The following is an 11425-nucleotide window of genomic DNA, read 5'->3' on the forward strand; positions in this document are numbered from 1 at the left end:
GTGGCTGCCTCCATGATGGACGCTACTATGTGCTAGGTGCCACCTTCTACCCAGGCCCTGAGTGTGAGTGGTTCTGTGAGTGCGGGCCTGGTGGCCAGGTCACCTGCAGGATAGAGACCTGTGGGATCCATGAGGAATGCCGGATAGAGGATGGCGTCCGGTCCTGCCATCCCAAAAGCTCTAAATTAATGCTGGTCCTTCATGGTATTCATTTTGCTACGCCTGATGGCTTGGTATATGACCTTTATGGCTCCTGCTCCTACATCTTGGCACAAGTTTGTTTCCTGAAACGTGGAGAGCAGGAGTTCTCCATAGTGCTCGAGAAGGACTTGGCTGGAGATCCCCAGCGGTTGGTGGTTACTGTGGCAGGCCAGGTTGTGGTCCTGGCAAAAGGACCACAGGTGAGTGGACACAACCCTGCCCAAGGTTCTCTACAGGGACAAAGCCCCACATATGGGGTCATCTGAAGTCATGCCCTACTTTGGAAGGTCTTAGGGGACGCTGACCATCTTGAGAGTCCTGAGAGCACTGAAAAACACCAGTGGGGTAGGGAAGCACCTGGAACCTGGTGGTTTAGAAGGCAAAGGTACCACCCTGAAGCCTACTGGAGACATGGCCCTATGCCTACCCTGAGAGATTAAAATGACCTCACTCCAATCGATCTAAAAAGCACTGAACTCTGCCACGAGGGTCTAAGAAAGACAACCTTCTTCTCCAGAACTGTAAACTGATGTTCTCTGACGCCCAACTTAATTGACTTTTGCATCCAGGTGACCGTGGACAGTGAGGTTGTGGCCCTACCCGTGATTATAGGATCCATATTTATAACGGCTGAAAACCGAAACATATTTCTGCAGACAAAAAGTGGACTGAAACTTCTTTTCGATGGTGATGACCATATCCTCATGTCCCTCCCGAGTCCCTTCCGTGGACGTCTCTGTGGCCTCTGTGGGAACTTCAATGGGAACCAGAGCGATGACTTTGTGCTGCCCAGTGGAGTGGTGGCCCCCAACGTGGAGGCCTTTGGAGCTGCATGGCGAGCTCCCGGCTCCTCCTTGGGCTGTGGTGAAGGCTGTGGGCCCCAGGGCTGCCCAGTGTGCTTGGCAGAAAAGAGAGAAGCCTATGAGAAAAATGATGCCTGTGGAAAGATCCGGGACCCCCAAGGCCCCTTTGCAGCTTGCCACAAGGTTCTGAGTCACTCAGAATACTTCCACCAATGTATTTTTGACCTCTGTGCCCATAAGGGAGACGAAGCCTATCTCTGCCGCATCCTAGCAGCTTATACAGCAGCCTGCCAGGCGGCTGGTGCAGCAGTGAAGCCCTGGAGGACAGACAGCTTCTGCCGTGAGTCTCTGAGCCCTTGTGTGACCCCTGGCCCTCCTTCCCTGTCTGCTGCTCTAGAGAAGTTCCTGCCTGTAACAGAGCTTCTCCCAGCCCTGCCCTGGCATCCTCTATGGCTTTCCTCCTTTCCTTCCTCCTTTCCTTCTGGCCCTGGGGTCTCAGACTCCAGTCAGAAGTCCACACTTCCCAGCCCTAACATTCACCTATTCCCAGGTCTGTTCCCAGCTCTTTCCATAGTGACCTGAAATGGAGGTGGGTGGGTTGAGGGCCCACAGGAGTCCTGAGTCAGGGTCCCTGGCCCTTCCCACAGACTGTATTTCCTCACATCCTCAGTGCAAGGCAATAGGCGACAGAACCCCCAATCCAGAACTACACACCTATTTCCAAATTGTGGGGAAGCAGCAAGTCCCCTCCGATGCCCCATGCCAAAGCAAGAGCCTTTGGTGAAGAGCCCTTTCTCCTTCAGTTTCCTATCGAGACCTAGGCCCAGAGTCCCAGCCGCTACCCGATGGCACTGAAAGAGTCCTGGTTTGACTGTGGACACCATCACTAGCTCAAACAGTAGGCTAGGCTCATGCACTTTGTGCTCTCTGGGCATACCCTGGAGGCCCTTAAAAGTCTCTGCACCAGCCGTATTTCCAACTGAAATCAAACTTCACCTCAAGCCTGATTCTGCAGCAGTGGAGAGGAGAGTGGGCTGTGGGCCTGGCCCCAGTGACTATCTGACGGTAGCCACACCGTCACTTAGCCAGAGCCTTCTCTCTGATATCTTCCTGTGTCTTTCACATTACCCTTGTCTTTCTCTTGCCCCATCCTCCAACCCGTTCTTGTGCTATCCCAACCCTTTGCGCACACCTCCCAGCTCACCTGGATACTCTGCATCCCTCTGTCCCGAGTGAACCCTGTCAGAGCCTCCCCGGGTCATCTGGTCCATCTGCCCGAGCCTCCCAAAGCATCTGAATGAATCTTCGGCCTCACTTCCCCAGCCCATCTTGACAGGCTGCTTGTCCACTGCCTCCCATCCTCGGCCTCTTCGTGAGCTTCCCTGTGCTATCTTCCCATACCTCTTCATCTGATCCCTGTCTTCTGGCTGGTCCTCGAAGGCCAAGCCCAGCCTTCTGCCGTTAGCATTTCCATTTCCCAGGCCCGACACTCCATTTCTCATCTCCCCAAACCCCTTTACCTCTTGTCTCCCAGTGCAGTATGGCAACTGTCATTGTCTGTATACCTGGATGTGAGCTTTGTAAGACAGGGTTGGAGACTGCCTGCCGCGTTCACCTTGCCTCCTCTCCCCACAGCTGCCGAGTGTCCTGCCCACAGCCACTACTCTGTCTGCACACATTCCTGCCAGGGCTCCTGTGCTGCTATCTCTGGCTTCATTGGCTGTACCACCCGCTGCTTTGAAGGGTGTGAGTGTGATGATCACTTCCTGCTCTCCCAGGGTGTGTGCATTCCTGCCCAGGACTGCGGCTGCTCCTACAATGACCAATATCTGCCTGTGAGTAGAGGGGTTTAGAGTCTCTAAGCAGGCAGTGTGGGTGGAGGAACTGAAGGGACATTCAGAGCTACTGTGCTCTGGGTTTCTGTTCAAGGACTGGGACACAGAAGGCCACCCCCTGCTCCCTGTTCACCTGTGGCTGCTGTACTGATCCCCCAAGCTCAGCAGGTCAAACATGAGAGCTTAGTACCCTGCAGTTCTGGAGGCCAGGAGGCAACAATCAGAGTCACTGTACTGACATCAAACTGATAAAAGAGGACACTGGATAGTCTTAAGAGGACAGTCTGGTCCTTGCCTCTCCCACCCTCCTGGTGGCCTCAGTCAGTCCTTGGCTAGGCCATACCACTCCAATCTCTGCCATGGCTTCTCTGTGTGACATAACATCTCCCTGGAGTTTTTACGAATGCCCACGGGATTTCCCAGCTAGATAACCAGGATAAACTCTCCATCTAAACAGCATTAGTCACACTGCAAACACGTGTTTCCATTTAAGGTAGCATGCCTGCTCCCAGGAAGTGGGAACTGCTGTTTTGCTGTGTGGCCATTCCTCCACTACTGCCCTTCCCTCTCTGAACACCTTTGCCTGCAGAATGGCTGAGTCAGCATCCTGGCTCCATAGGCCCCTGGTGCTCAGGATAGCTGGTCCTGCACTTTCCTTCAGGTCTCCATTGCTTCTGGAAGCCACCTGGAAGCCCCTAGCTTAGGTCTGCAGCCTCCTCTGGGCTTCCACACCTACCTCCTGCTCTGACCCTGTTCTTGTGGGCCTTGTTCCATTCCCACACCTTCCCTCCTGTCCCTGACTCTTTCTGTACCTTCCCTCCTCATCCCTGACCTCTGCGCTCTTAAGCCCTTTTAGACTTGTGAAGCAAACAACTGGAGGAAAGTCCACAGAGAGATGCAAACATGCCAGTCCTCGGGGTACTAGTAATGGATTCCACCCTTCATGCAGAATATTAAGGGAAGTGACAGTTGTCCTGATCATGTACAGAACTGTTTTATTGTCATGATCTCCTAGTTAGTACCACACTAAGTATTTCTGTAGCATTTGCACTGTATTCGACATGCTTTAAGGTGAGCAGTAAGATGTGGTGGGTTACATGTAAAAACGATACCACTGTATGGAATGGCTTTAGCATCCTCCAGCCTGGTACCCTCAGGGACTTCTGGATCAAGGGATGGCTGTTTTGTGATAATTACACTAATGGCTTCGGAGGTTTTTTTTCTTCCAAAGTTTTCAAAGTTTTATGGGTTTTTTTTTCAAACTTTTATTCTTTTAGGTAATCTAGCTTTAGACAATTGTAAGCGGGTGTGGATGAATACCCTTTCCTGAGGCTCTTCCACTGTAGCCACGTCCTTTTACCACCTTCTGTTTGGGTGTATGTACCTATTATTTATTCCCTATAAACCATTTGAGACTTTCTTACAAACACAGTGGCTCCTTTATCCCCTAAGCCATTAAGTCTGGGTTCCATGAGAATAAGGAATTCAATCACATGACAGAGGATAATGATCAAAACCAGGAAATTCAGTTATTTAATACCATTATCAGTTGGCTTCACCCAGATTTCACCAGTTATTTCAATACAAGCATCTGTAATCATTACCCTCTCTGACCCAGGGCCTGTGAGGAAGCAAACACCATTTTCTGTTCATAAATCCTACTGAGCCCTCTAGGGAGAAAATGGGAAAACCTAGGCCTGAGGACTGATCCCAGGGCAAGGGGGTTGAGGGGCTTGGGTCTGGGGAAGCAAGAAAACAGGAGATGATCAGGAAAGAGACACTCAGTTCAGGGAATGGCATTGCCGGGGCCATTCATTCCAGGCCACAGGCACTGGGACTCTGAGATGTCCCCAGCACCTGCCTTACCTCCTCCAGTAAGTCTTTTATGTATTGTAGTAATAAGTAATCTTCACATAATTAATGTTAATAAATCACTACAAAAATGTAGTAGATTAAGCCAATGACTGTTTGTGTTTCTAATCTTGTGACTGCAGTTCGGGGTGGGAGTGCCCTGAGCTTCTCTGTTACCTAATGGCACAGCTGAGAGGTCTACTGTAGGCCACTAACCTTTTGTCACTGTAGGATGATACCTGAGGAGATCCGTTTTATGGGTAAAGGTGGTTTTGTGGCTCACACATAATCATTACGCTCTAGATTACCTTGCTGCTGTAAAGATCACACACCATAGGCCAACAGTAGTTCTGCAAGATCTTCTAGGATCATTGATACTTTCCTAACATAACCAGAGCCCCTGCTTGTAAACTCCATAGATGGATAAAATCTCTGCCCCCTTCATACCGTTAATACAAAGCCTTGAGGACTGAATTCCTCCATGCTTTAGGGGAACACATCATATTCAAGCCAAGCTAAGTGGCCTGAGCTGGGATCCTTGTCTGTACCACGCGGTGACTCATCCTTCAGTGAACTAGCCCAGTCTTGTGCTCACTGTAACTGGGCACAGTCTGAGGCAGAGACAGAGTGGTGATGGGGTGGGCTGTCAAGGCTCTGGAGTCAAGACATGAACTCCACACAGCCTAGTCTCTGCTGTGTTTTGTTTACAAACCACAGGCTGAGGGCCATTGACACTCCTGGGTAGAGGACATATAAGCCATTTCCTACTGGGAACTCTACAGTTTCCCTCTGTGTGAATGCATAACATCCATCTCTTTCTGTGCTAGGTGAACTCCTCCCTGATGTCCTCAGACTGCAGCAAGCGCTGTTTCTGCTCCCCAAACAATGGTCTGACATGCCATGCAGCTGGCTGCCCATCTGGCCGCATCTGTGAGATCCAAGCTGGAGTCCGGGGTTGTTGGCCAGCTAAAGGTCTCTGCACCTTCTCTGTGGGTGGCAGCCTCATTACCTTCGATGGGGCTTTCAATCCTATCAGCTCCCCTGGTGTCTATGAGCTTTCTTCTCGATGCCCGGGACTCCTGAAGAAGGTGCCCTGGTACAGAGTGCTTGCTGATGTCCAGCCTTGCCATGACAATGACAAGATCGTAAGCAAGGTCCACATCTTCTTCCAGGATGGCATGGTGACTGTGATCCCAAGCAAGGGCGTGTGGGTAAGCCTGGGCACAGAGGGCGGGGCCGTCTTCCCTGGATTCCCTTCTCCCTGTCACCGTGCCCTACATCCTGGGTATCCAGACCTTGCAGTCTGTTTTCTCCATCCAGGTCTCTGCACTTTTCTCTGGATTAGTACCTGTCTCTCCACGTCAGCCTGGGTCCCTCTCCTTGGCCTGAGCTCTTACATTCAAGTCACAGGCTAGCTTTGCTGTTGACCCTGATCTAGACTCCACTGGTCAGCAGTGACAGGAAACCAAGTACAAACCTGAGTGCTGAGGGGACATGAATGGACTGGCTCTGTGGACGGCCCCCAGACAGGCCAGCTGCACTGTCGGAGTCTCCACCTCTTTTTCTTTTTCTTTTTTTCTTTTTTGGACAGGAGGATGTGTGAATGTATCTGTGTAGCTCTGGCTGTCCTAAAACTCACTATGTAGATCAGGGTGGCCTTGAACTCACATAGATCCACCTGACTCTACTTCCTAAGTGCTGGGATTAAAGGGGAGAGTCCCCATGCCTGGCTTTCATCTTCATTTTTAGACAGTGGTTTTTTTTGTTTTGTTTTGTTTTTTGTTTTTTAATGAGATGTACCACCTGTCCAACCCTGACCATCTCTGCAGAAATTGGTCCAATAAAAGTTCCAGGCCTGCATCCCGCTAAGCCAGTTTGGATGACCTATCCACTTCTAGCCTTGGGGGTGGAACGCTATGATTAGCTAAGCTGGCATCACATGCAGTGTTGGGATTCCTCAAGTCAAGTCTTGCCAGGTTCCATGATCCCCACTAAGAACTCAGTACATAGTTGTACTGATAGCCAAGAATGAGGGGTTATTACACTGAGGGGTTATGAAGATACCATGCAAATGGAAAAACAAAGTCAAACACAACATTCTAAATCATTATTACATCCTGAAAAGTAGACCCTGAAGAGTGGCCCCAGATTATCTCAATTGCTTACTTGTCTGTCTGATCTCAGGAGCTTTTCCCCTTAACTTCGGAATATCATGAGGAACCATCCTTCCACCCTCTGACAACAAAAAAAAGTTAATAAGTTAATCTGAGAGTCGTATTGCGATGGGCATAAGCAGAATAGTGAGCTGTGTGTAGACACTCACCCTTAGCCATCTCCCCACCTGTCCACCCCTCCATGTAACCTTCCTCTCTTCCAGCACTTGCCCCTTTGCTTGAACTGGTGCCCCTCATTGTATGCACAAGGACTCCAGTCTTGGTGACCCCTCAGCTCTTCTTGCACTCAAGTCTCACTTCTTCATTTCCCTTCTCCCTCCACCAGGTGAATGGTCTCCGAGTGGATCTCCCAGCTACTATGTTAACATCTGTGTATGTGTGGAAGATGCCCGACGGCTCCATGTTTATCCACCAGAAGGCCGGGGTTAAGGTGTGGCTTGGAAAAGATGGGCACCTGGATGTGATGGTTGGTGATGACCTTGCAACCATGCTGTGTGGGGCCTGTGGAAACTTTGATGGGGACCGGACTAATGATGTGCACAAATATCAGAAGAGAATTTCAATAGACACGTGGAGAGCACAGGACTTCTCCCCATGGTGAGGATGGAGAGAGAATGGAGGCCAGACTTTGGGGAACTAGGGAAAGAGGTAGTGTGGGTGGATGCTTAGTCTGCAGGATCAAGTGCTAAGTGTCTGTCTCTTGCAGTTCCAACTGATCAGTCACCACTGGCACTGAAGACATCAAGACCTGCTCCCTCCCAGAAGTTACAGTGACTGGAAGATGTCCTATGTGTCCCTTCCCTGTCCCTCCCCCTTGCTGAGCCACTGACACCAAACCTGAAAGCATTGAGTAAATATCTAGACCCAGAGTGTCTGTCTCCTGCTGTCTCCCCAACTTTCCCCCTACTGTGGGGGACGTGGATGATGACAAGTCTTCATTAGAAGATGAAAGGTGCATGTGTGGGTGCGTGAGTGGATGAAGAGTCAGATGGCCAGAGTGGGAGAGACGTGGGAGACTGAGAATCACAGAATGGATGATTAGAGGCGTGGATGGATGAATGGTGGAGGGCTGGACAGGAGAGGAGGTGAAGGATGGAGAGAGAAAGATAAACAGACTCTGGCCTTGCTGTTTATAAGCCTGGTGAGTCACCCCGTTTCTCTCTGACCTGGTTTCATCACCTTTAAACAGAATGAGCTCTCAGGGAGTCAAAGTGAAGATTAGTGGAGGAAACCTGCCACAAGAAAAATGTGAAGTAGGAAAAATGATGATGATGCTAGGAAAATGAATCAGTTCTTTTCTGTTTCTATGAGAAGACACCATGACCACAGGCAACTTATAGCAAAAAAAGACTTTATATTGGTTTATGGCCCCAGAGGGGAGAAGCATAATGGGAGAAGCAGCATAACCACAGGAGGCTGAAGCGGGAAGTAGAGAGATCACATCTCAGCTGCAAATACAGACAGAGAAAACAGGGAGCTGGGAAAAGAGCTTCTCTCTCAAAACCCCCTGGATGAGGTACTTCTTCCCACAAGTCTCCACTTCAAACAGCGCCACCTGCTGGGAGCCAAGTGTTAATACCTGAACACGTGGGAGATATTCCCATTCAACCCACCCCAGAGAACATCAGAGAGTTTGGAGAGCCAGCTTTAAAGAGCACAAGTTCATGCTGTATCATATGAAGTGTCAGAATAAGACATCACCACTGGTTTGAGTCCTTACTGAGTTTCTGGTGGAATGATGGAGGGGAAAATATTAAATTGTATTTCAAGAGTTTTACTGTGAACCAGCCAGTCTTCTCTGCTGCTAGGATGCTAGGGCAGCATGACTGGAAAGCTGGGGGTCAGTTCTACAGTTTAAGGCTAGGAGTGAAGTTGTGTGATTGACAGCGATGGGGGCAGTGTGGTCACAAGTGGGTAAGGCATGATGAAGAGGTAAGCAGGTCAGTGGGTCGACAGGTCTGATGATACCTGGAACATCTGCATTAGAGGAGTAAGGTGGAGGGAGAGATAGCCTGGGATGGGTGGAAAATGGGAAACACAGAACTGAGCTTCCGACTGGGCTGGAGTTTGGAGGCAAGTTAAAACCACAAACAGAGCAGACATAACTTGGAAATTGATAGTACTGGCAGGGGTAAATGAGAGCACAGCCTAGTAGCTTTCAAAATTACTGGCTTAGCCAGGAGGCAGAGAGTGTGGGAAAACTCTGCTAATTAAGGTTGAAGTCCACCATTGACCGGGGAGCCTTCTGGAGCTCAGCACAATATGGAGGACTCCCTTCATTGGCAGGGATCCTCCTTCTCTGACCTTGTCTGGGGAGTTCAAAAACCCTCAGGTCTCTCTACCTGTGGAATGTCACATAGCCTAAGCTCAACTTCCTTTCTCCTGAGAGAACCCAGTTAGCTACCTAGAGATTCCTGAAGTACTTCCCCATGCTAATGAGGCATTCCGGTACCCTCAGCCTTCAGCCAGTGATGTATGCCCTGGATGGTCCTATGCCCAGTCTCCAAAATTATATAAGCCTTGTCGGGCGGTGGTCGTGCACGCCTTTAATCCCAGCACTTGGGAGGCAGAGGCAGGTGAATTTCTGAGTTCGAGGCCATCCTGGTCTACAGAGTGAGTTTCAGGACAGCCAGGGCCACACAGAGAAACCCTGCCTCAAAAAACCAAAAAAAAAAAAATATATATATATATATATATATATATATATATATATATATATATATGCCTTGAATCACCCCCAAGTAAAGTTGATCTGTCTCCCTGCATCTGGTGATAGTATCATCTTTCACCATATGTACGCACAGGGCTTCTGACATACACACCACCTTGTGAACCAATATGGCTGACAATCCCCGAGGGCAGAGAGAGTCACAAAGAGAAAGGGGTAGCAATGGCACTGAGAACAATGAAGATCTAATCTTATATTCTAGCTTCATTCTGTTGCTATGTTTTTGTTTGTTTGTTTGTTTGTTTGTTTGTTTTTCTCTGTGTAGCCCTGGCTGTCCTGGAACTCATTCTGTAGACCAGGCTGGCCTCAACTCAGAAATCTGCCTGCCTCTGCCTCCCAAGTGCTGGGATTAAAGGCGTGTGCCACCACTGCCCGGATTGTTGCTGTGTCTAATACTATGGCCAAAGCAACTTAGGAGAGGTAAGGTCTTTTTGCATTTTGCAGGTTGCCATCAATTATTGAGGAAAGTCAGGAACTCGAGCAAGATCTTAGAGTAGAAGCACTGGAGGAACACGGCTTGCTGGCTCCTTCCAGGCTCGTGCTTACCCAGTTTTCTTATACAGCCTACAACCACATGCCTAGGAATGGTACCACCCCTAGTGGACTCTTCTAGAAAACTCCATCCCTTATCAAGTTGATACACAAAAACCTCACATTAAGCATAACCATTCAATTCCTTGTCCTCCAAATTCTTGTGTGACTATCACAATTTAAAACATAGTCAAACATTTAAGTCTTTAAATTTTTTCAGCTGTCTAAAAGTCCAAGGTTTATTTAAAAATTCCAAGTACTAGTGCAGTGCTCAGCCCTATACCAGTACCACCAGCACCCACTGGCCTGGGTAGTCCAGTCTCACCAGCACTGGCCTGGGTAGTCCGGCTTCTCCCACTCTGCAGTCCCTGGGTAGTCCGGCTTCTCCCACTCTGCAGTACTCAGCAAACAGCTTGTCTCAGGTTTAACCTGGCTCCATATCATACCTGCTGCTGTTCTTGGTGGACATTAAGCAGTCTTGGCATCTGCAATAACCTGGGATCTCCTTTGCAATTGAGGCCGTACCTTCACGAGTGACCTCTCCAGAGGGACTCCAGCATTGCCACAAGTTACCAAATCTCAGCTGCTCTCCACGATCCCTTTCGTACCTTCACAACTAGTACCACCCGGCTGACTCTTACATACTACTTGCCAAGTTCAGATCTTATTTAACTTTTTAATTTAAAAAAAAAAAAAGGTAGTCAGACACGGTGATACACACCTTTAACCCCAGAGGCAGAAGTAGGTAGATCTTTGTGAATTTGACGCCAACCTGGTCCACATAGTGACACTCTGTTGTGGGACCATGAAAGGTAGCCTGGTCCCCAATTGAGCTAAGGCTAGAAGCCCCAGAGACCCTGAAGGGAAGGCAGGAGCTTTGCCTGCTCCCAGGCACCAAGCCTGTCCCTAGCCACAGCCTCTCATAGACTTGTGGCTATCAGTCACATAAGGGCAACACTCCAAGCCCCCAACATGTAGATGAAGAAAAGAGACATGACCACAGGTCACATAGGCTCAAGGCAGATCTCCATGCTAATGAGGTACAGGCCTGGAGAGGCCTGCAGGGCTTAGCCAATAAGCTTCCCTTCCCAGACATTCCTCTCTGCAAAAGGTATTTCATCTCAGGCCCACCCTGAGAAGAAGTAGGGTAGGGTTTTACACATCTACTTTCCGCCATGACGATAAATGCCTTAAAAGTCATGAACTGTGTTGGCAGTGGTAGTGCACACGCCTTTAATCCCAGCACTTGGGAGGCAGAGGCAGGGGGATTTTTGAGTTCAAGGCTAGCCTGATCTACAGAGT

The 11425-nt window shown here is 49.3% G+C and overlaps 1 protein-coding gene across 1 annotated transcript in view; it reads left to right on the forward strand.

The window, feature by feature from the left end:
• The window catches only part of LOC116100320 (IgGFc-binding protein-like), a 45686-nt gene extending 37953 nt beyond the window's left edge, over positions 1–7733 (forward strand). The window contains 6 exon segments of the mRNA XM_031384137.1: positions 1–401; positions 771–1344; positions 2640–2839; positions 5518–5901; positions 7190–7461; positions 7571–7733. Coding sequence (XP_031239997.1) covers positions 1–401; positions 771–1344; positions 2640–2839; positions 5518–5901; positions 7190–7461; positions 7571–7580 — 1841 coding nt within the window. The 3' untranslated portion in view covers positions 7581–7733.
• Positions 7734–11425: the final 3692 nt, after the last annotated feature.

This window comes from Mastomys coucha, unplaced genomic scaffold (genome assembly GCF_008632895.1).
Source record: "Mastomys coucha isolate ucsf_1 unplaced genomic scaffold, UCSF_Mcou_1 pScaffold21, whole genome shotgun sequence".
NCBI classification, from domain to species: Eukaryota; Metazoa; Chordata; class Mammalia; order Rodentia; family Muridae; genus Mastomys; species Mastomys coucha.